Source organism: Haliotis asinina, chromosome 1, assembly GCF_037392515.1.
Source record: "Haliotis asinina isolate JCU_RB_2024 chromosome 1, JCU_Hal_asi_v2, whole genome shotgun sequence".
In the NCBI taxonomy this organism is placed as follows: Eukaryota; Metazoa; Mollusca; class Gastropoda; order Lepetellida; family Haliotidae; genus Haliotis; species Haliotis asinina.
In genome coordinates, this window is record NC_090280.1 from 62927829 (window position 1) to 62954161 (window position 26333).

At 37.8% G+C, this 26333-nt stretch overlaps 1 protein-coding gene across 1 annotated transcript; it reads right to left on the minus strand.

Moving 5' to 3' along the window:
• Positions 1-1479: 1479 nt before the first annotated feature.
• Positions 1480-20679, minus strand: LOC137281748 (fucolectin-like). The gene is made up of 4 exons (XM_067813350.1): positions 20608-20679; positions 5869-6084; positions 4445-4687; positions 1480-1957 (listed from the first exon to the last, which is right to left on the minus strand). The coding sequence occupies exons 1-4, from the start codon at positions 20657-20659 to the stop codon at positions 1731-1733; spliced, it is 738 nt and encodes a 245-aa protein (XP_067669451.1). The 5' UTR covers positions 20660-20679; the 3' UTR covers positions 1480-1730.
• Positions 20680-26333: the final 5654 nt, after the last annotated feature.

Consider the following 26333-nt stretch of genomic DNA (forward strand, 5'->3'; position numbering starts at 1 on the left):
GTCTATCTAGTTTGGTTGCATTGGGGAATTTTTATCACTGTCCCTCATTGATGACTGTAGTATCATTGCATGGAATCGGCTCCCCGATTATTTAAAAAGAAATAACCCTCTTCCACCACTGAATGCCCACCTAAACACTTTCCGTTCACCAACTGTCTCGGACCCTAGACGCTTGGCTAAAGCGCTTTGAGCGTAAATAGATAGGCCACTGAGAGGCTGTCGTCATATATCTGGGATAAAACTGATGTTGACAGTATTGTTAAACAACATGCATTTACTTTGAGGTAATGCTTAACGGAAGGGATACTTATGAAAGAAATAATGTGTTCCGGCTTAACTAAACTGCCTATTATCCAACAGACAGAAGCGATGAAACTCTTATCTCCATATTCATTATGAATCTCTTCCAAAAACCGGCTCAGTTGTACAGCTGTGACTCTTTCATGAGCAGACATTTGTTTCTGCGGTATAACAGCAGTATGATGACGTTTATTAACCAATAGGGACCAAACCAGACATTCCAGTGATTGTAAACCATGCGATATGACGACACAGCATGTATTTATGAACTTCTATCAGAGAATTGCACCGGGCATCATGTTTGTCACCGATGCATGAAATTAAAAAAAAAGTCCTCCACGTGTCTACCGTAAAACGTTTCGAAAGCTTTACTTAGGCTGTTGTAATCTTGATCGAACAACTTCGGGAACAAGGGTAGAATGCTAAAAATGCCGTGAAAGGAAAACGATATTTTTGAGTATGAGACCGAAATATAAACTGCATATTCAAAATTAACTGTTCTCATTTATTGAAATCAATATTGCCGATTTTGGATTTATGCTCTGAACTCAGTGTTTTGTGTAGTGGGTTTTATCAACCATGTTAGTTCATAGTTTGTAGTTCATAGAGTCTATATATGATATGGTCTTGAAACTTCTCTTCAGTGTGTTTTGAAAATCAGCGAATAATTAGTTGTTTATGTATATCCAACTTTCACTATCATATATCGTCGTGGGATTTTGTACTGTTACTCGCCCTGTGGTATAATGTAATAAAACTATGATGATCTGAAATTCTAGATTTTATAATGTACTTTGTTAGTTTCACACGGAATTCTACACGTGTAGACTTCTATGCAAAATGTCAGAAAAAAATATGGCTTCGTTTTTGGATTAGACACGTCACAGTACATATAATTAAGAGTGGCAACGCATCTGAAGACAAGGATACATGGCAGAAGCTAGGACAGTCTTCACCTACCAAAAGTTAATTTCAACTTTATGTCGAACACATTTGATCCTGTCGTTATTTGCACTTGTCCATTCAAACATGAAACTCTTTATATACACAGATTTTATTGCAAAACTAAGAACTGAATCCGAAATAGTACAGTTATTAGAGACGAGTTACTGTGTCAAAGAATGTCTTAAGCGAAACAGTTCCAGTAACCTACCACATGCTTTGTAGTGTTTGATCTCATAGATGATGGAATGTGTTTAACTTGACATATTCCGCGTCTCCATGATTCATGAACCCTGGATTCCTGACGAGCGAACACTTTAAACACTAGCCCCACATTAGTGACAGATTTGATAGGTGGAAGAGTACAATCCAAGTTTTCGAAACGTTTGTAGGAATGATGGCTGCGTTGTATGAATACAGTGCACGATACATCAGAGACGATATTGTGATCCAGTGGTCTCGTTTTCTGAAACACACTAATGTGTTTCTCACAGACAAGAGTTTTGGAAGAAGTAGTACCAGTCATTGTCACTTGTTAGAATGGCAGATCCCATCCTAAGCTCACAGTCTTGCGAGTCGTAGTTGTAGTTGAAGCCGATGCAGGTTACGTTGTACATGCAGTGGGTGCTGCATTCAGCTGCAGATGTGACATCAACCGGGATTACATCACCGACGTACCTGGTTCCCTTCAATCGGTGACGGTCGGTGCTGAAACCTGTGACAGTTAAAGGTAATTATAAATACTTATTGCGGCGGTTTGTAAATAATTGAGTCTGGACCAGTGATCAACAACATGAGCATCGAGCTACAAAATTGTCAACCAATGGTATGGGTCTACCAAGTCCACCCTATCTCGTTATTTGCTCTATACAACAAGCATAGGTTGCTGAATACCAACCATAACCCGGAACATAATGGGAATCGAGGTAGGACAGTGTGATGAGACTTAATCAGTTTGGCTCTCATCAGTCACAACAGTGTTTTTTACGTACAAAGCATTATTTCAATTGAGATCAGTACATTTGAAATCAGCAAAACACAGAAACAAATGTTGTTGGTTTTGCATTGAGGAAAATTGCTCCACAGGTTCTCTGCACAAAACCAACTATCGAATTCTTATCAACTTCATTTGACAAACAAACTGAACATCTTCAGTGTATGTTATCATTTGTGGGAACAGGTGGAAAGTTTCATTTTGAGAGAGTTTTCTTAATGAGGTTTCCCTAAAGAACAAAAAAGCCACAGCTTCCATGTCGGATGTTCACACGGACAATGTGAACGTCCAATGGCATCAATTTGATTAAATACCTCTATGAAAGAGTTGTGAGGGACACTTGACAAAAGAAGCAGATTTTTCAAGATTGATTTCGTGGACCTGGACTTTGAGACGTCGTGATGCCTGCAGTGGAAAGTTCTGAGCCCATGCCATTGTTGCAGAATAGGAAAGGTTCGGGGAGGAAACAATTCAAAGTTGAGACGCACAGAGCTTCTGGGTTTCATTGGAACTTGAAATGGTTTATATGTCCAACACATATGAACCAGCCGTTTCAAAGTAGAATTTTCTTACAAAATGTTGTAGCCACACCTGGGAGTCTGAGGAGAACAGGTGATTGAGTTAATGTTAACGTCACATCGGCAATATTTCAGCAATATCGTGACGAGAACATGTTTGATATTGAAATGAAATATGTATATGTCATAGAAACCTCTCCTCAAAGGACAGTAAAAACAACTAGAATATCACCGTTACAATTAAAACGTTGTGGAACTATTTGGACAGAACAATATACAATACCGGCTATACATCACCAACAACTGAATTTAGATCACCATACTAGGGACTATGGGGACTTACAGCACATTTACTTCCTGCATGGACCCTAGCTGGATTTACACCATCCCTTCAGCTGTTAGCAATTTAGGAACTCTAGCCATACATTAAAAAGACACATATTCTACGATTAAAACGTGGAAATTTACTTTGAAAGTTTGTGGACATACGTAGCCTCTCAGGGGGACAATAATTTTACAATACTGTAACCTCCATCGAGGTTACAGCCACTAACAATCTGAGTTACAGATTTAAACTCCCAATCATAAAATATTTATCCATTTACATATCCGTTAGCAAATCTAGTTCTTTTAAAAATGCAATAATTAAATGAGGACGAATATTGTCAAAAAGATCCTTCGTTGTTCGTGAGTTAAAATATTTATCCCGTATGATGGAATGAGCCGAACAGGAGTTACACGAGATAATGTATTGGATCAAACGATAAGTCTGGATGCAGTATTAGAAATATGTTGGAGCTTCCTGAGGAATCTTGCTTCATGTTAACCAAAAGGCTGTACCTTAATTCATATAGCACAGCATTAAGTGTCACACCAAGTGATGAGTAGTGATCGACATCAGTACTGACTTTTTCTTGAGTGTGTAGCAGGTCCTAGTAATTAAATTCAGTGCTGAGGATCTTGTGTGAAATATGATCGTGGGAAGAATAATCTATCTGGAATCAGGACCGAACAGCAGTAATACACTGCTACTGGCCCTCTGATGATTTTTAAGACATCCAGGGAGACTTGAAGACTGACACAGTTATCAAGAGTATTAATTCTCTGATGAGGAAAGACGCTCTGGAATCTTAAAGTATCGATAGCAAAGGTACATCGATCACACAGACACCCGTACATCTGACAGCAGAGAACATTACATAATCATAAAAAGCACAGGATGCAAGCTTCATGCATGTTTCTGACTTCATCGTAATCTTAAATATATTAATCAATGCACAGTGGTGACAGTGCATGTATTCTGAAAGTACCAGTGAAATGAAATGCATGCTATAAAGCCTCTGTTCCACTGGCTCCAGGTCAGTCTACGGACCTCTTGATTCAAAGTTTCTGATGGGCAATGTTGACACCGCATTTTTTTTACAGTAGTAATGTGGACAGAATGAACATGTTAGACACATCAAAAGTATTTCTCAGGGCATTCCATGTTTAATTATGCTTTATACCTCAGTGTTTTAAGGGAACACTGGAACACCTGTGTTTGAACAAACATCGATATAAGGCAGTGGATCTGTTATAATCTGAAAGTTATTCATAAACACAAGCTCGTGTTTTCGTCATAATCGTACAGCGGATCTTAGCATTTGCGTTTGCAGTTTAATCAAGACGAAGCTGAGAGTGAATTACTTACACCTTATATGTTCTCGCTCAAACACTTCCACTTCACACAGTGTTAACAGATCATTATATGCCTGCCTGTCTAGACCCCGTATTCTCACATAACGCCCTTGGGCAGCACAAGAACATGATATATTTTCTGTTGCACCATCAGCCATTGGTCCATCATATGTAGCGCACAGGTTTGAGGGGGCCGATGGGTCCAGTACGGGATCATCTGTGAAGACCTCAATCTTTAAGTCATGCATTCGGCTACCTGAAAGATACGAGAAAGTGTCCTTAATAATAAAGAAATCCTCTTACATTGGATTGCCAAACATCACCTGGAAGACGCACCGATATTCGGACTAATTATCAATATTCTAACCACTATTACTGGACTGCCAAAATGACAGTTTTTCAGGCCGTTACGTGTTGGCAATGCCGACGTATGATATTTGTATATCGTACTTCGTGTTAGTAACTTGTATTGTGTATAATCGAGTCACATATGATGAAGCGAAATTACCTATGTTTTGCGAATGCAAATCGATGGAAGGGATATAACTCTAAACTCGACATTTTGTGATAATTGCCTAACGCTCGTACTCGTTATTATGATCCGATACATGTGCTTCAACCAGTTCAAACTTCAAGCTCAAGTGTTCGTTTGGTCCCTCGTGGCGATGGGTTGTTGTACCCTCTTTATGCTCTTTTATGATAGAGCATATCCTCTTTATGCTCTTTTATGATAGAGCATAAACACACATGGATGGTACATCCATCGATGTTCCTATCACGACCAATGGACATAGTCTGAAGTATTAAGCATGTCGCTAACAAAGAGTAAAACGACGAGGGTATGAAAGACTTCAAACTAGCAGTGGCTGTGCCTTCAAATGGGGATTGTAGAATACAATGAATGTCCACCTGAGAGGGAAGCGAGTCGAAACCCACTGGAGGTAAATTTAGATCTTCCAGCTTTTCAGTCGTAGGATATTTGTGCTTTAAAGTAATGGCTAATTGTGACAGTGAGTGAGTGAGTGAGTGAGTGAGGTAATATTTAACGTCACATCGGCAATATTGCAGCCATATTGTGACGAGAACGATTACTTATAAAAACACAAATGAATCAATAGCACATTGTAAAAGCCTGTCAACGAATTACACTAAAACTAACTAGAATATCACGGAGTAGAATGTAAAACTAGTGATTAGACCTTAAACAATGTATCTGTAGAGGACAATACAATATAAAAATGAGCTATAGGTTGCCAACAACTGAAGGTAGATCACCATACTAAGGACCATGGGGACATTTGCTTCCTGCCTGGACGGCCGATTGTGAGAAAAAACTGACAGTAGCTGAAGGGACGATATAACTATGGTAACAAAATCACCATTGTTATATCTAGAACACATGCCAAAAATGCGAACCATACGGGTGTGTTTTCTTACCGCAACAATCCACTCTGTTGGTGACAGTTATGTACTCCACAAAGAAGTCACTTTGGAGGTCAACCATCCAGTAGGGATCCATGTCATTGTTTTGGCTTTCCCAGCATGAATTTCTTGAAAAGACTGCATCCCTGTTGCCATCTACTGCTCGGGCTTTGTTGTTTGTGAAGGTTGAAGACTTCGTGGGTTTACCCAGAGCTAGGTTGTTGAGGGCACCTGGCACATGCAAAGAGAGACAGGTTTACGAGAGGGACCTCTTGTACATGTTGGCTATCTTGCTAAGGATGAGTGAGTTTAGTTTTGTGTCGTTTTTAGCAATATTCCCGCAAATCACTGAGGGGGGATAATCGAACCCAGGTATTCATCGTGACGAGCCAGCGCTTTAACCTCTGAGCTACTCCGCCGCCCCATATCTATCTTGCAAAGGATGAGTGAGTTTATTTCTATGTCCTTTTCAGCAACATTACCGCAAGTCACTGAGGGGGAAAACCAGCAATTGGCTTCACACACATACTCATATGAAGAATCGAACCCGGGTATTAATCGTGACGAGCCAACGCTTTTAACCCCTAGGCTACTCAGCCGCCCCATGTCTTGAATCTGAAGCGTCGAAAACCATTCAATGAATACAAATTTAAAGCCAACATCCTTGCCCGCCAGACACAGGAATGCAACTTAACAATCACAGGAACTCCGCATGATACATGGGTGATTTACATTATGATGAGGAGTATCAAGTTATATACTAAAACTAAACCAAAACACTTATTGAGCTACATTCCTCATTGGAATAAGTGTGGGCATATTCAAGCAATAAGATGCGTAACTGATTGGTTAAACGTATAACAATATTTCGATAACTTGTCAAGTTACTTGCAGTTTTATGTTATACAACATGAGCCGTAATCGAGCCAATACGATTGGATGCAATGGCAATTGTCAACCATGTCAGCAAACCTGACCACCCGAACCCGTTAATCATCTCTTACGACGAGCATGAACATTAGAGGTAAATCAAACATTAGAGGTAAATCAATCTCCTACAGTACCTTCTTAGAGAGACAGAAAAACGACAGAACAAAATATCTGGAAGCTAAAATAATCGATATTGAGGATGCTATTCGTAATAACTTCTAAAACATTAACGAAGCTCTTCTGTCAGAGCTATCTAAATATAAGTTCGAGCTGGAGAAAATTAAGAAACAAGAGATCAAAGGTATTCAGATCAGAAATAGAATAATAGAAACTTTATCAGTAAATCAATGAACTGTCTTCTGTCAGATTAAGGTGAATTAATCAGTGGAGGATATTCTGGCCAGGCAAAGACTTTTTTTATCAAGAACTATATTCTGAAAAAGATAGTAAGATAGACCACAAAATAGTTCTATCTACACTTAATGTTCCAAGTCTTCCAGCAACCTTGACAGAAAAATTAGAAAAACCCATTAATAGGAGTGAAATACTAAATGTTCTGAAGTCTATGAAAAATGATAAAAGTCCTGGGATCGGTGGATATCCCATAGAATTTTTTAAATTTTCCTGGAATGATTTTGGTAAATGGATTCTCCGTTATATACATCAAACATTTGAAAATAGCCATTTAACTTTAACCATGAACAGGGGGATAATAACCTGCATACCCAAGCAAGGTAAGGATAGAAAACTGCTAAAACTGCTATATCCCTCCTAAACTCTGTGTATAAATTGATTAGTGCTTGTATCACTAATAGACTGAAATGTACGCTAGACTATTTAATACAAGAAAACCAGACTGGTTTTATTCCAGGTAGGTGCATTAGCGAAAATATAAGACGTCTGTATGACATCATTTTTGAGACAAGAAAACAAAATATCAAAGGTCTCTTGCTATTAATTGATTTTGAAAAGGCATTCGATACTGTTTCAAAACCTTTTATTTATGCTGTCATGAAAACGTTTGGATTTGGCACAAATATACTATAATGGATCATTCTTTTGACAAGTAACGCAACGTCACGTGTCATTCAAAACGGCCACCTATCAGACTTCTTTTCTAACTCAAGAGGCTGTCGTCCAGGTGATCCAATTTCACCTTACCTCTTTGTTGCTGAAATTTTAGGCATTATGATTCTTGAGAACAGAGATATCAAAGGTATATCGCAGACGATACTCAAGTTTTCTTGGATGGCACTGATACTAGTCTCATGGCTGTTATAGACACACTATCTCTATTTTATAAAATGTCAGTTTTGAAAATTAATTTGGTAAAAACTAAAGCAATATGGCCTGCGCTCGGGCCTGCGGTCAACAGTAAGGATATCATCTGCAGGGAATACACGTTAGACTGGGATTCTGAAAATTTTGAGGTTTGGGGTATATTTCTGAATGCCAGCCTAAAAGATCTATGGGTTATCAATACTAAAAAAAGACTTCAATTTCGAAGATTTTAGGAAATTGGCAAAGAAGTAAGTTGACTCTTATGGGGAAAAGTACTGTTATAACAACTCTAGCTCTCTCGTGTCTGGTTTAGGGCTCTCCCCAATCCACCTGAAACGTTTATTAAAGACTTGGAGGAAAAGTTCTTCTCTTTTGTATGGAACGGAAAGCCAGGTAAAATAAGGAGAGTAACACTGAAAAAAGACTATGAGGAAAGAGGAATTAGGATGACAGATATTACTTCTTTTATTGAAGAAAATACTTTACGAACCGCTATGGCTGAACCATCAGTTTGCAGACTCCTCTTTTTTATATATAACTGGTTTAAAATGGGCGTGATAGAGATCAAAGATATATGTAACTGAATTTAAAGCCAGATTTCCAGTTAAGGGTACCTTTTTAGATTATAATAGACTATTGAAAAATATTCCCTGGACTTGGAGAACTACAAAAAGCAATCATAAAGTGGGAAACCAAAATCTTGGTATCGATGAAGCGATTTTGACGTTGCTTACACCCTTCAAAGGTTGCAGAATCTTTTATGATAAGTTGGTTAGAACTGATAAATTGCCTGAAGTTTGCAAGAAATGGGAAATTTTAACAAATATTTATACATCCTGGTACACTATTTTTCTAAACTAAAGAAAGTGTACAAAATACATTAAACTGTTAGATTTTCAGTATAGATTTATTAATAAAGTTATCTGTACAAGAAAAGAACTGATAAAAATGAAGATAATAGATAATGACTGATGTACATTCTGTAAAAAAGAATCTGAAAACATTGTACATGTGTTTGCATCTTGTGATATTGTTCGGACCTTCTGGAATGACTTAAGTCTCTATGTTAGATATACTGTTAATATTAACATTTTATTCTCTGATTTTGTAAAATTATTAGGGATTTACACTGGTTAACCTTTTGTTAATAATATCATTCTTGCTGGAAAACGGTTCATATACCTAGCTAGTATAAATGAGAGAAAGCCTACTCTTGACATTTTTTTTTATGCGAGTTAAAAAACCTGGTATTAATCGAAAGATACATAGCCAGGAAAGATAACACTATGACAAATTTCCAGCAAAAATGGCCCACGGAATTAACACTACAACTGGCAGCCTAGCTATTTGTTTCTTGTGTGCAGTATATATTACTCACTGCATGTATGTAAACGGTGCTAACAGTATACCTGCCATCTTAATGTCATGTTGGCCACGCCTATGTTACACTATATTATTACATAAACGTCATGTAGCTTGAATGTACCTTTTCACTCTGGACGTTTTGAGAACTGCTTTTCATGTCTTTAATGTATTTTATTTGAATATCTATCTATCTATCTATCTATCTATCTATCTATCTATCTATCTATCTATCTATCTATCTATCTATCTATCTATCTATCTCTCTATCTATCTATCTATCTATCTGTCTGTCTGTCTGTCTATATATATATATACATATTTACACACATATATATATATATATATATGTGTGTGTATATATATGTGTGTATATGTATATATATATGTGTGTGTGTAAATATGTGTGTGTGTGTGTGTGTATATATATATATATACATATATATATAGACAGACAGACAGACAGACAGACAGATAGATAGATAGATTGATATTCAAATAAACACACACACACACACACACACACACACATATATATATATATATATATACACACACACACATATGTGTGTGTGTGTTGTGTGTGTGTGTAAAACATTTACGGCAAGCATGGGTTACTGAAGACCAATTCACGGGTCAAAGAAGACATGGCCCACTGAGATATGTTACTGTATTGTAACACGAAGGAAATTAATGTCCCTTCTTGGGTAAGAGGTTCTATGATCAGACGTCAAAGCTGTTATTGAACTTAATAATCTGATAAAATGTTTTGTAGACCCATCATATTTCACTACTTGTACATAATTTACTGCCTCGTGATTTGCTGTTTGTTTTACTAATTATTAAATATTGCAAAATATATATAATGTATATGTATGCCGCCAATGTATACGGGCTTGAGGCTTTTTTGTACAATACACGTCTTTGACTTTAACTGGCCAAGATAAGATCTTCAGGATATCTTCTGGTCCATGACAGTGATACTGAAGGAACCCATTGGTTGAAAAGGTCAGGTGTAATTCGCCACACAGGTGCAATGTGTAAATCCATTTTGGTGTCCCCTTCCGTACGAACTGCAGTGCAAAATCCATGGCAAACCTTTGTTCCTGGCCAGGTTATAATGCCCAGGAATCCTTACAGCTCCTTGAGGTTAAAGCATTGGTAGAATCAGAGTTCTACCCATTCAGCATATTCCACTTGTTCAACGACCTTTCTCTAGGGTGCCACATTCGCTGCCATCACATGGGACACTGCTGCTATCACACAGGGACAAATACTTGCGAACCAATTGTTCCATTTTCTGCAATTTCTACCTTTCCCTGGTTCCGACTCAGGAATATCAATCCATCTATATATGATATAGCAAGTGTATGGCAAGGAGAGCCGGTCGACTTCCAATCACAATGCTTCTAACAATTCAAAATTATTCAAGTTTCAGTATCATATTGGCAGTGTATACACTCAAATCTACCTTAGCATGCAATTCATTCTGCAGAGTCACTAAAGCGCGTCTACACTCACAATATCTTTCTCTAAGCAAGAACGTCCGTCTCAACTCAGTTAATTCAACTTCAGGTTAAATGCTTACATGCACTTATCGATTCCCCTGATCACAACGCTTCAGTCTTTTAGCGTCCACTGATGTTAATGGATTTAGGTGGATTGCGTTCTGCAATATCGCACTGAACATTCCAGTTTCTTTGAATCCTTTACGAGAAAAACTCGGTTATGACGAATACATTAATACACTAAAACTTCCTAGGTTCCAGGACGCCATTTTGAACAAACCCAGTGTCCTATAACAAAGGCTTTAAGGCCCATGGACATCGAATGTTTCGTCACATGATAGCTTGATAGATCCAAACCCATTCTGCTGCTCGGCTAGGTTAAGGGAGGGTGGAAGTGGTGTATTGGACAATGTTATCCTAATCATAGAACAGCCCCTAACTGATAGAATCCAGAGCCCTTATTCTCGAAACGTTCGTATCGCTAAGAATTCTTAACTTTAATCGTAGTCTATGTGTTAAGAATGGGCTTAAGAAATTCGTTGGGTTACGAACGTTTCAAGAATAGCTAGCCAGTGTTCCACCAACACAGACGCACGGCGACAAACGGAATGCCCAATCTGTCGCGTCTTACAACCGGAAATGAGGTGCTGAGGACCAGTACTGACTCGGGTGCCTACAGGGAAAGAAGGATCACTAAGCACGCACAATTATAGTAACCCGTCAAGATCCTCGTTTGTATTGGTTCCTCAACAATCCATGCTTGTCGTACGATCTGGAGTGGGTGGTCATGCTCGCTATGTTTAACGGCAATGTCTCATCGCATTCCAATTTTGTAGATTCATGCTCGCGATGTTGATTGTTTGTTACAAATTACTACCGCCATATAGCTAGGACACTGCTGAATGTCAACAGCGACCACCATAAAGAACACACACAAAAACGAAAAAACGTATACAGCAAAAACCTTCCTCTATTGTATGTTTTGACAAAACTTCTCTTTGTCCTATTCCTTTGTTTAACATTTCATTTCATGACTCGTCACTTTTTTGAAGCGTATATGGCAACGCCACTTGTCAAAACAGTGAGTGAATTCAGATTGAAAGTCACATTGGCAATATTTCAGCCATATCGTGACAAAAGGAAACAATATTTCTGGAATCTACACAAAGCTGATTCTTTTTAAAAATCCTGTCAGAGAAGCACTTTAAAATCAATTCGACTATCACAAATATGAAAATGAAACTAACATGTAACAATAAAACAGCTTACAGGAGGCAATACAAATTGTACCATGTGTCAAGATCACAGATGATTTCGTTTATATAATTAGTTTATGGTACTGTAAATAGATGTAGTATGGTATTGTTAGAGTGTGTTATATATTGTTGGGAGTTGTTGTTAGATTATGTTCGGTAATACTATGGGAACAGGGTTATGTTCAGGGAAGCGTGACCAGGTATGGCCAGAGAGCTGGGGTGTTAATTTGTAAACAATAGAGAGGTGTTGAGTAGCTTGGGTATGGGAGGTCAATATAAATAGTGAGGAAGGGTAGTAATCTGCACAGTCAGCCAGAATCACCACTGTGTTCACCTGTATGGGTTCAACTTTTGTATGGGATTGCATCTCACGCTGGCTGGCGTAAGTTTTTATTATCATTATTACTTTTGTATTTATTGATTGAGTAGATGTAGCAAGAAATTGTTTTACTGATGTAGTATTTCTAGATATATGTGCATATTGTAACACTATATAGCCACAAAGCCATTCAAAATTTGAATGTTATCGTTCCACAAAAACTGTTCCACTTTCAAATATGTAAATCGGAGTAAAGTACATGCATAAAGTATAAGACATTGACACATGTCTTACTGAGTAACTGTAGTTACTTATATTGTATTGTAGTGTCCCGGAACTGGCCGGTTATCCTTAAAGTAAGGAGAGGGGTATTATCTCCGCCTGTAAGGAGACAGACAAGAGTCTTCCCTGTTGTACAAGGAGCATGTATCTCCTAGTAATGTGAGATGTGGATGGCACAGCCATCAACCATTACACAGGCCCCTTAAACTCCGTGAGGGAAACCATCGCCTGGGTGTGAGGGATACCACACAAATACCATGACGTCACCAAGTGGAACCACAGTGCACTGACATTCTGATTACATTGTAAAGAGAAAGTGTTCTCTCTGAGTGGCAAATTCCTTTATTGTTATTTAGTTCAATTGTTTAGTTTCTGATTGGGATTATATGTAATCATTATCTATATTAGTGAGGGTATTAGGATTTTAGTGTAGTTAGTAGTAGTAGTAGTATTATTAGAACTTTAGCAATTTAAGTGGTAGACAGAACTGTATATGTAGCTAGGTTAGGTAATTAGATTAGTTAGTTGTATTTGCACCTGTAGAATTAGTTTAGTATAGGTATTGGGGTTACTTATATCTTAAGGGGAGGAATAAAGTTTTGCAAAACAAACTATTCTTCTGTTGTGGTTACTTTGGTATGTGACATTTTGGTGGCAGCGGTGGGATAATTAGATTATTTGTCACTATCAAAGGGAACCCTAGTTGTGTTCTGTAGCGCATTTGATGTAGCGTTGTTGATTGTATATCGCTGCAGAATCTTTGTGTCCATAAAGAAGGGTTAGAACATACGGCACCACTTCTGCGTCCTTGAGTGTATGATTTGGAATTCAAGGGTGGAGGGTGTATTGTGGTTATTGGTCAGTTAAGGCCATTGGTTCGTCGTGAACATTTTGAACATTGGGATATATGGGAAATCACCTCCGGTTTTATTCTTGGTAGGATCCCTATTTATTCCAGACAGTTTGACTTTTTGTGTACCCTGCTTTGCCCTCATACAGACAATTATGGACATTGACAAACTTATCAAACTGGGTCAGAGTTTAGGGTATGAGAAAGATGATTTGAGAGTGTTTGTGAAAGAGCAAATGGAGTTGGAGAATGAGAAAGAAAAGGACAGGCTCGAACGGGAGGAAAGAGCTAGGGAGCGGGAGATTAAAAAGTTAGAACTGGAGGAAAGAAAGGAGAAAGAAAGGTTAGAATGGGAACGAGAGAGAGAACGATTAGAATTGGAGAAAGAAAAGTGTAAAATACAGTCAAATGAAAGAATAGAACTAGCCAAGTTAGAAAAGAGTGCGGCAGGAAATCAAGAAGGGCAGGTAGGAGAGAATAGATCGGCAGCCATTCCCAAGATGCCTAAAATGCCTCCATTTGACGACCACAATGACAATATTGATGCATATCTGCAAAGGTTTGAACGTGTAGCTACAGCGCAAGGCTGGGACCCGTCCCATTGGGCAGCTTACCTGTGTACTCTGCTGAAAGGTAAGGCTTTAGAAGTATACTCCCGGTTAAATGCCTTTGAGGCTGAAAATTACAATGCAGTTAAAACTGCATTACTTAAACGCTATGAAATGACTGAGGATGGATTCCATCAGAAATTTAGGACTGCTAAAACTGAAACAGGTGAGATTTTCACACAATTTGTAGTTAGAATTGAGAACTATTTCAACAGATGGATTGAACTAAGTGGTACACAAAAGACGTTCGAAGGTGTGAGAGATTTGCTGCTGCGTGAACAGATTTTGAATGTGACTGGAAGGGATCTGGGTATATTCTTGAGAGAGAGAAAGCCAAAAGACGCGATGGAAATGGCTAGACTAGCAGAGCAATTTATAGAAGCTAGAGGTACGAGTCATGGAAGATACAATAGACCAGTTATTCCAGGTCAAACTGACAAGCAGGTTTCCAAAGGGAAAATAGTCGAGGGTAGCGCATCAGGTAAACATGGTACTTGTTCCAAACAATTTGTTCCTATTAAGGAAAGGACATGTTACAACTGCAATCAAACTGGGCATTTGGCAGCACAGTGCACGAAACCCAAGTTTAAAGTGGCAAGTATCCAGGTGAGTGAAGACAACACAAACATGTCTCTAATACATCCAGATAACACAAAAGTAGAGCCCTGCATACATGAAGTTCTAGATGGTGATGCAGCAACTTCAGAGGAGGTTACTAAAGCAGATGTAGCCTCTGGGAGTGTGCTTACCAAAGATCACCGCATGCCATTTTATCAGGGAAAGGTAAACGACACTCCAGTAGATGTGCTTAGAGACACGGGATGTAACGGTGTAATAGTGAGGAGGTCAATGGTAAAAGATGCATGTTTGACTTCAGAAACACAATCTTGTAAATTAGCAGATAGCAGGATCTTGACACTTCCGGTAGCATGGATTACTGTAAATACGCCCTTTTACACGGGTATGGTGAGAGCAGCATGTATGGACACACCAATCTGTGACTTAATATTAGGCAATATTCCCGGAGTTAGAGAGCCAGGAGATCCAGACTTGATGTGGGATAAGCAGGACATTAAAACAGTAGGTGCTGTAGAGACAAGGAGCCAGAGAAGAGTACGCCAAGTAGGCATGGAACCCTTGAAGACATTGGAACCTGTTGGGTTGAGACTGAGTCGAGGTGAGTTCGTATCCCTACAACATCAGGATTCAAGTCTGAACAAAATAAGAAAATTAGTGGAAGAAGGTAAGATTAGGGAGACCCGACATAGTACTTCCTCTTACTTTGTGGAGAATGATATGCTGTATAGGAAGCATACTTCCAATAAAATGGACAATGGTAAACAAGTTGTACAGGCAGTAGTACCGGTTGGATTGCGCACACAGGTAATGAAGGTATGTCATGAAGCACTGATGGGTGGACATCTTGGAATCAAGAAGACTCTAGATAGGGTAATCTCACAGTTTTATTGGCCAGGAGTAATTGGTGATGTCAGAAGACATGTTCAGTCTTGTGATATTTGTCAACGTACCATGCCGAAGGGAAAGGTAAGGAAAATACCACTGGGACAAATGCCATTAATTGAAGTGCCATTTGAGAGGGTAGCTGTTGATTTGATTGGTCCATTGTATCCTGTCACAGACAAGGGTAATAGGTATATACTGACGGTGGTTGATTATGCAACACGATACCCAGAAGCAGTAGCTTTACCCAGAGTAGAGACGGAATATGTTGCCGAAGCTCTGTTCGAGATATTCAGTAGGGTTGGTATCCCCAAGGAGATATTAACAGACATGGGAGCCCAGTTCACGTCAGGCGTGATGAAGGAGGTAAGTAGACTATTGTCCATACATCAGCTTACTACTTCCCCTTATCATCCAATGTGCAATGGCCTAGTGGAGAAGTTCAATGGAACCTTGAAGACGATGCTGAAACGGATGTGTGCAGAACGACCAAATGACTGGGACAGGTATGTACCTGCTTTGTTATTTGCTTACCGAGAGGTACCTCAAGAGAGTTTGGGTTTTGCCCCATTTGAACTCTTATATGGACGCACTGTGAGAGGACCAGTACAGATTCTGAGGGAAATCTGGACAAGAGATATACCAAATCCAGAGGTAAGAACCACATATGAGTATGTGCTAGATCTTCAAAACCGTCTTGAGGAGACTATTCACGTAGCACAGCAAGAACTTCAAAAGAAAGCATGTAAATACAAAAAGTTCTTTGATGTGAAGTCCAAGCCAAGAAAAATGAAGGTTGGTGATAAAGTATTAATTCTGTTGCCCACTGATTCAAACAAACTGTTGCTGCAGTGGAAAGGGCCATATGAAATACTGGATACCTTTGGCATTGGCAATTACAGAATACAGGTTGGTAACAAGATTAAAACCTATCATGCCAATCTACTGAAAAGGTACATTGAGAGAGAGGAGGTCAAGGACACAGCTGTATGTGACGTCAGCATAGCTCAACTTGTGCATGTCAGTGCTAGTCTGGTGGATGTCAAGGCTGAAGAGGTGAGTATGTTAGACATAGCTTCACCTTCTTTAGTTTCTAAGGAAACGTATCAGGATGTAGACATTTCTGAAGATTTGACAGAGGAGCAACAAAATGAGGTGAAGGAGCTCATAAGTGAATTCAAAGATGTACTGAGTGATTTACCAGGGAAGGTAGATTGTATGGAATATAAGATCAAGCTGACATGTAATGAGCCTATACGATCCAAGCCCTATCCACTTCCTCATCATATGAGAGATGTTGTAGCCAAGGAGATACAGCTAATGTTAGACATGGGGGTGATAGAACCTTCTCAGTCACCATATGCATCCCCCATTGTACTTGTGAAGAAGCCTGACTCGACTTACAGATTTTGTACCGATTTTCGCAAACTGAATCAGGTGACCGTATTTGATGCCGAACCAATTCCATTAGCTGATTCCATCTTTGCACGGTTACGGAACTGTAAATATCTTACCAAAATTGATGTAAGCAAAGCATATTGGCAGATTCCAATGGAAGAGAGTAGCAAAGAACTGACAGCATTTATAACTCCTGATGGATTATACCAATGGAAGGTGATGCCATTTGGAGTAGTTAATGCACCTGCAGTATTTTCCCGACTGATGAGACAAGTATTGCACAACATACCAAATACAGAAGTTAGAAAGATATCAGTATGGGAGAGAATTTATTTTGGAGACTGACCATCAGCCCTTAATATGGATGACCAAGGCAAAAATGACCAATGGACGAGTGATGAGGTGGGCCCTGACTTTGCAACCCTACAGATTTCTAATTCGTGCAATCAAAGGAAGTGAGAATGTTGGGGCTGATCTCTTGAGCCGGTGTTCACCCTAGTCATACTATGTGTATGGCAGTGTGTAAATAATGTACTCTCTGCATATCCAGATTATTTGTCAGCAGTTATTTCTTATGTATTACTGTGCTATTGTACATTTAGACAATTGTGTTTTATGATATTTATGCATTAAAACAAACTTAAATGTGATCTTGAGTGTAATATATAATTGTACTTGTGTACAATTACTTGAAGAGGGGAGTGATGTCAAGATCACAGATGATTTCGTTTATATAATTAGTTTATGGTACTGTAAATAGATGTAGTATGGTATTGTTAGAGTGTGTTATATATTGTTGGGAGTTGTTGTTAGATTATGTTCGGTAATACTATGGGAACAGGGTTATGTTCAGGGAAGCGTGACCAGGTATGGCCAGAGAGCTGGGGTGTTAATTTGTAAACAATAGAGAGGTGTTGAGTAGCTTGGGTATGGGAGGTCAATATAAATAGTGAGGAAGGGTAGTAATCTGCACAGTCAGCCAGAATCACCACTGTGTTCACCTGTATGGGTTCAACTTTTGTATGGGATTGCATCTCACGCTGGCTGGCGTAAGTTTTTATTATCATTATTACTTTTGTATTTATTGATTGAGTAGATGTAGCAAGAAATTGTTTTACTGATGTAGTATTTCTAGATATATGTGCATATTGTAACACTATATAGCCACAAAGCCATTCAAAATTTGAATGTTATCGTTCCACAAAAACTGTTCCACTTTCAAATATGTAAATCGGAGTAAAGTACATGCATAAAGTATAAGACATTGACACATGTCTTACTGAGTAACTGTAGTTACTTATATTGTATTGTAGTGTCCCGGAACTGGCCGGTTATCCTTAAAGTAAGGAGAGGGGTATTATCTCCGCCTGTAAGGAGACAGACAAGAGTCTTCCCTGTTGTACAAGGAGCATGTATCTCCTAGTAATGTGAGATGTGGATGGCACAGCCATCAACCATTACACAGGCCCCTTAAACTCCGTGAGGGAAACCATCGCCTGGGTGTGAGGGATACCACACAAATACCATGACGTCACCAAGTGGAACCACAGTGCACTGACATTCTGATTACATTGTAAAGAGAAAGTGTTCTCTCTGAGTGGCAAATTCCTTTATTGTTATTTAGTTCAATTGTTTAGTTTCTGATTGGGATTATATGTAATCATTATCTATATTAGTGAGGGTATTAGGATTTTAGTGTAGTTAGTAGTAGTAGTAGTAGTATTAGAACTTTAGCAATTTAAGTGGTAGACAGAACTGTATATGTAGCTAGGTTAGGTAATTAGATTAGTTAGTTGTATTTGCACCTGTAGAATTAGTTTAGTATAGGTATTGGGGTTACTTATATCTTAAGGGGAGGAATAAAGTTTTGCAAAACAAACTATTCTTCTGTTGTGGTTACTTTGGTATGTGACACCATGACTCAAGAAAATACTGGATTCTGATTGGTCGTTCAGAAAAATCAAACGGCATCATTTCTGACATACCGAAACATAAGTCTCACTAACCTATTCAGACAATGACCTACTTTTCAGATGATCCGAATTTTCTCGTGTGAAAGCGTAAATTGACACCACAAACATCTCTGGTTAAACTGAATTCCAATTCCTTGTTTCATAAGAAAATGGTATTTACAAATGAATTTCAATTTTAAACTTTAATTGCACCGTCATTCTCTACTTTATGTCGAGGTTGAGGCAGCATACCTTAACTATGGAATCACAGACTGCCCCTGTCTGATGAGGTCGTAAAACGATTTACAATGTATCTGGCACACTGGTTAAACCTGTTATGTGTTGCTTTGCACTTATTGAGCGTAGTTCTGTAACGAACAATGAGGTTGATGTAATATCAGTTCCGTCAGAGACCGCTAAACTTTTCTAGCGGCAGAGCCTCGTTTTGATATTTCCACCATTTCCAGGTTCCTGTTAATCAGAGCTCGCTGTACGACATAGCACGCCACACGACGTATTTACTAGGATTAGAAAGAGCTTAGTGTTGCAATATACAACTGCGTAGACTTATCAAATCACACTGTTTAATATATATGCATCCAGTTAAATGACATGGTCTGAAAACACTGGACTGGTTATCGCATTAAGCTGCGAAATAGGACAGAACCAAGTAAACAGGAAACGAGACTTTTCTGTAATCAATGTTTTGACATGAAGTTGACGCTCATCTGATTTTAGGCCGTTTCGCCGCGCATTAACAAGTCTTATTGTGAGAACTACATCCGTTTGACCAAAATGATGGCGAATCAAAACCTTTTTAACAACTCCATGGACTTTGACGCAGACTTTGGAATTTTCCACACGCACAATTGGAAATTTTGGATTGAAATTGCGACGGTTCACTACGCATGTATATACAACACTGCCGCACTACTTCAGCTTTAACACCAAAGGACACACTGATCAAAGGGAAGCAGTTTAAGTAAACTGTGGCTTTGGAAACTCAATAACACCCATTAGTTAGTGAGTGAGTGGGTTAAAATTTACCGTCACATGGCCATATCGTGACGAGAATCATTAATATTATACATAATATTAAATCGTAAAAATCTGTCAACGAAGGACAGTAAAACAACTAGATTATCACAGACAGATATTTAAAACTGGTAATTAAATCTAAAACAGTAACTATCGAGGGTGATACAATATAAACACGGGTTATAGTTTGCCAATGTAGATCATCAAACCAGGGCCCTTGGAACATCCATTAACGTTTCATTTCATGTCGCATAGACGTATAACTTTTCGTGAAACAGGTATTAAATAAATAAATAAATAAATAAATAAATAAATAAATAAATAAATAAATAAATAAATAAATAAATAAATAAATAAATAAATAAATAAATAAATAAATAAATACAACATCTAAATATCATTTTACCTATTAAACAATCATTTTCCATTTTAACTTCCATGTGATTAAAAGGACGTATTTGGTTGCAAAACGACCTGTGTTTAACATATGTTCCTGGTCATGTACTCACCAGATACGAATGTTCCATGTACGAGAATTAAGACCGTTTTCAGTAAGTACATCTCTTCACCGCGACACGACATCCCCAATGATTTCCACGAACTGTATGTTCACTTAAGGTAACGTTGACGGAATCAGTATATCAATATGAGAAATCAATAACCTTCGTTGTACGTCAATAAAGTTACGCACTGCGCATGACTACAAGTCTAATTGTTTTACTTGTCATCAGTCAATACCATCTAAGGCACTTATGTTTTTTGCATATAACATTTGATGCTGCAAATCAACAGAAAGTGGTTTTGAATGTTTAGTCTGTTTTTTTTTCTAGCGCATTGTCTTCTGTAATTAAACTGTTTTTGAGTTGGATACTAGCTAAATATTTCATATCTATGACATCCAAGATGGTTTTCCAGTGAAGATTCGGGTTAGAATATTGATATTCAGTAACCCATGATTAAGAGACGACCAACGGGATCGGGACTCGCTGACTTGGTTGACACATGTCATCGGTCCCCAGTTGCGCAGATCGATGTTCATGTTGTTGATGACTGGATTGTCTGGTTCAGACTTGATTATTTACAGACCACTGCCATATACCTTGAATGTTGCTGAGTGCGTTGTAAAACTCACATGGCCTTCCCATAACTGGAAGTGCTGAGTGTTTCGCAAGACTAAACTCGCTGATTTCACTTCTAGTTGGTTTTACTGTCCCTCGGTTTTTATTATTATTCTTTTTATATTTATAAAAGATTACCTTTATTTAATCTAAAATTAATTCTTGTTTTCATCACGATATAACTGAAATATTGCCGATGTGACTTTAAATCTTAACTCACTAATTAAATGATATATAGTGAACTGTCGTGTGTGACGGCAGAGCAGTTGCATGTATTGACGGGTATGACACAGTTAGACGTTGACCTATCATTCATCACCCACTTGAATTATAGCCAAAATGATCTTCGAGTGACAGGAGTGGAGGTCGATCACTTTTGTCTCATATCCTGTGGGATAGGCTAGTGATTAAAGGTTCGACAAGGGCGTTCGATTCCCCACATGTGTACAATCTCTGAAGTCCATCTCGCCGTGATAATGCTGGAATATTGCGAAAAGCAGCGTAAACTCAAACACACTCTTTCTTTTGGTACGAGGGAAGGATTTTATTTAAATAACAAATATGGGTGATTTAAGAGTGTAAGTCCCATCAACAATGTTTCAGCCATATCGTGACTAAAACTAGATCTAAAATCAACTACAAGTGCATATGTTTTATAAAATCGTATGACCAAAGGACATTTAAACAACTAGACTGTGCATAAAAACATGTATGTAAATATTAACTATTTTAAAGACAGAAGACGATACAATGTAAAGAACAGGTTACCGTGCCGTACCATGTTTTCGGGGTATTTCTTTTCCCCGTAACTTCTTGCGTACAGTGAGATGACAGCGCCACCTGTAAACACCGTGTCGAGTGCAGAAGCTTCCGTCGGAATCGGAACACAAAATGTTTTAAATGTTCAGCTTTCACGGAAGTTGTGGCCTAATTTCTGTCAAAGTACTAAAATTCTTACCACCATAGAACGTAACGCACTTTGAGAACCTACGTAAATGTGATCATATCTTTTGAAATAACGCTCGCAACTTGTCAAGCGGACCATCGTCTGTTCGAGCAGGGATACTCTACAGGGATAGGTTACTCGCTTGCCTTTGTACTAATTAACCATTTGTACTAATTAACGTGTGCCTCGTCATGCTCCAACGCACACAGTGACTGGGCTCGTTCCCAGTGCAACTTCAGTTGTGTTTAACCAGGGAGACTATATACAGTATGTACATTGTAGATTATCCCTGGTTTAACAGAACTTCAGCCAGTTTATTGTATCAGTCAGAATTTTACAATGAATGAATTATAGTAAGAATTAAGAGCAAGAATTATGTGAATGAATGAATGAAAGAATAAATGATACACCGCGGCCTTCCCTCCCAAAACATGTTAAAGAACGCAAAAGTATCGCGAGAACACGTGTTAACATCAGCTGTCCTTTTAAAAAATCTACTTTGAAACATTTTTGTTTACATTGATAATTTATTCAGATATTCTTATTGCATGTGGGGAATTGAATGGACATTAACAAAACGTCACACTGCCCTCAAGAACTAAAGTGTAAAACTATCACAAAGCGTTCTAAAACACCGTTCCAGTTTTGTCAAATAATGAGATCAACAAGAAAAAAAAAGAAGTTATGGAAATTTAACCCTCAAGCATCAATGGTGAATCACATCAGATCGGCAATATGTCCTATTTTTCACACACCTCAAATACACCCTACCTTTTTGTTTTAGATTATGGAACTATCACTATTACTTGCAAACACATTTCACCTGATAGTATATTCCCCTCATAAGAATTAAAGGTGTATATGAAAGATGTTTTTGAAGTAATAACTAGAAACACTCAAACAACGGCGTATAGTATTTCAATAGCGGATCAGAGCAGAGAGGCGATATGTCACATTTTTCATACACCTCAAATACACCCTAACATTTTGTTTTAGATTATGAAACTATCACTATTACTTGCAAACACATTTCACCTGATAACACACCTCAGTTACACCCTAACAATTTTTTAAGTCATAAAACTGTTACTATTACTTGCAAATACCTTTCAACTAAAGGTATGTTCTCCTTCTAAAAATTAAACGAATGTGTGAAAGAAGTTTTTATCGGCACAGTTTAGTCTGCCTTCGTGGTGAATCGAGAATAGAAGCCAGTGAGCTATAATTTACCGACTTGAAACTTTACTACAAATCTACTGTCCTAATACGGACACTAATACCAATTATTTGACTTAAACTGAAGTGACAAAATAGTTAACCTATCTTCTACATGTTGGATTTCAGTTGTTATAACACTCAGCGAACTTAATCAGCCGTTGAAAATAGACCGGGCTCAAACTTAAGTACTACACCATATTGGCTACACTGGTTATGTAACCACCCGAGACATACGTTCAGCGGCTTTTCAAGGAGTTTCTTCTCCCCCTCTATATAGGCTCCCTGGTTCGAGTGAAAAGCCAACCATATATATCACGTGACTCGAATGGAATGTTGCCGACGTAATAAATAAGGATTAAACGCCAAATCGGTCATCTCTTACATATAAGTTTTCGTGCTTCACTGAGAATTCGTACCAGGCATGTGACCCCGTGTTCATTTAAAGTACTACTGCGATGATACTATAATGCTCAGACATGACACGTTTTATTGTCCCTGCCATGGCGGGCCATGTTGACAAGGGGAATGAATGTGAAAATGATTGAATAACTTACCCGTAAATATGTGTATTTTTAACAAATTTCACAAAAAACATCCATTAAAATAATCAAGAAAATAATTAATAATTAAAGTTTGATTGACTTTAAATAGGCGATCTTTTTGAATTTATCTTCCGTTACTAATCCGCTAGGTGCGCTGATCCGGACGGTCCAAACTTAAACTGACAGCGCACGTCGTATGCCCGATGTGAGCCAAACGTGTTACTATTACACTTAGAGACAGTTAACCAGTATAGCCTTCACCTTCACCTGGAACGTTCACGTTGGTGCATGGACAGTATATCTTTTCCCTTTTACGATGATCTAGCAAGTGAAACATGTCCTGAAATATTTACTTCGATTTTCTATGAAACACTTGGGATAGTCATGACTGCTTATATTGCTAGAATGTATCGAGAAATAGCAGTTTGAAGAGTGAGGCGGTGGAATCAGCTTATCGCCATGTTTTGTCGGTTTGTTGAGGTTTTGCAATCGTTAATGTAAGTTTGGCACTAGATGTGTCAATATCACACATTTAATACTGCGGTGTATTTTCATTGTATATGTACTCATATTGCTTTAGTATTACGGTCGTTGCGGCTGCATTCATGTAATTCACTGCCGCGAGGAGCTGATGGGGTGCGCGAAATGAGAAACACAGAGAGTCATCTTACGTAAATTTTATCGGGTCATACAAGATGTAATTGAGATTTTTTACAGCACAAACATTTAGCAGGTAAAGAGAGAAGTGAGAAACAACGGTCACGTAATCGTAAGATAACAGTAACGGACGAATTATGTCTTCACATACATGTAGCCATACAACTTAAAATGTGATATAAATGGGCATAACTAAAATCTACTTTTTTATGTCTGTAAAGGTTTGTGATGTGTGAAGTATAAAATCACAGTATGGATAAATAATGCATAAAACACTGCAACTTTCTACCGCATTTTAATCATCCTGAATTTGGGGTATAAATTAAATTGTTTTGCTTTTTTCTTAATTTTTAATAAAAGGGACTGATATTAGGATATTCATTTATGAAATATAATATTTCAGACACAGAAGATGCAGTACTACTAGGATAAGTACATATTCAATGGCGCTTTCCAAATTCTGTCTTTTGTTGCATAGCTAAAAAATACATATAGTCATACTGATTATAAATTTCAATCTCTTGTATAATAAATGGCAGTTGTCTTGTGTTGAATGGCAGTGTTGAAGCAACAAATTAAAGGTTTACATTTACTGTTGTGTCTACACACAGCTTGCCTTCACAATAATCAGATTATTACAATAGTCATGAAAAAGCTGATACTGTATTTATTAGAGCTAGCTCTTCATGCTTTGTTAAAATAAATTGATTTTTCAAATTTTAACACAAATGTGTAATAAAAAGTCAGAATCTTTTCCCACTTTACGTTGTAGCTGCACTGTATAATGTTGTATTTCTGAGTTTTTGTATACATGTGTACATAAATAATAACTACACATGCGCAACTTTATTCAGGCATTGTACATATTATCTGTTAAATGTTTCAAAATATAAATAAATGCATAAACATATCTTCATGGAATAATATGTTGTTAAATTCGAATTATTTCATCAAAACATATTTGATTTTAAACACATTTTCTTTGTTAATTCCCAAACAAACCTACATAACCTAAAGTTTTTTAATAACTGTTGAATGAAAATCAGAAAACAAAGTTAAAGTTAGATAATATATGGTCTGTGATGTGAAATATTTGTCAATATATTGTTATCAAAACAAGAAACACATATATAATTCTATATCAGCACATCCTCTTGGCAGGTCAGAATTATATGTGGTTTGTTGAGACAAATCTCTGTAAATGACTATTTATATTAAGAACTTCATGTTGTGTTAATTTTTTGTAAGAAATGAATCAATAAATTCATATAATATAAAACGACTCACAACACTGAATGATGGACTTATTTTACAAGGAGTCTGATGCAACTGAATAACTGTTTGGATAATAGGCCTATAGTACTTCTAAAAGTATACATAAAAATATATAGTAGTGTCAGAATTTAAAACCAAAATGGATTCAGATGAATGAGGAACACCTGCTGAGAACTTAATTAAAATATTTCTAACTAACTGTTACATTCGGTAAGGCATTTCTTCAACTGTCAGGGATGTGTAATAATCACAAATTGGCGGTAAGTCTAGCCAGGGGATAGTCATTGGTTGCATGTGTATCTCCGAGTATCTCCGATTGTTTACATTGAGATCGGTGGTAGTGTGGGAACTATTTGTTGAATTTTGATGCGGCAATTGTTAATGAATTACCGATGGAAATAACATAGGGGTTGATAACATATAGGAAGAATTGTCATTGATTCACCCAAGACTTGCACTGCCTCGTGTTCTATCGTAGG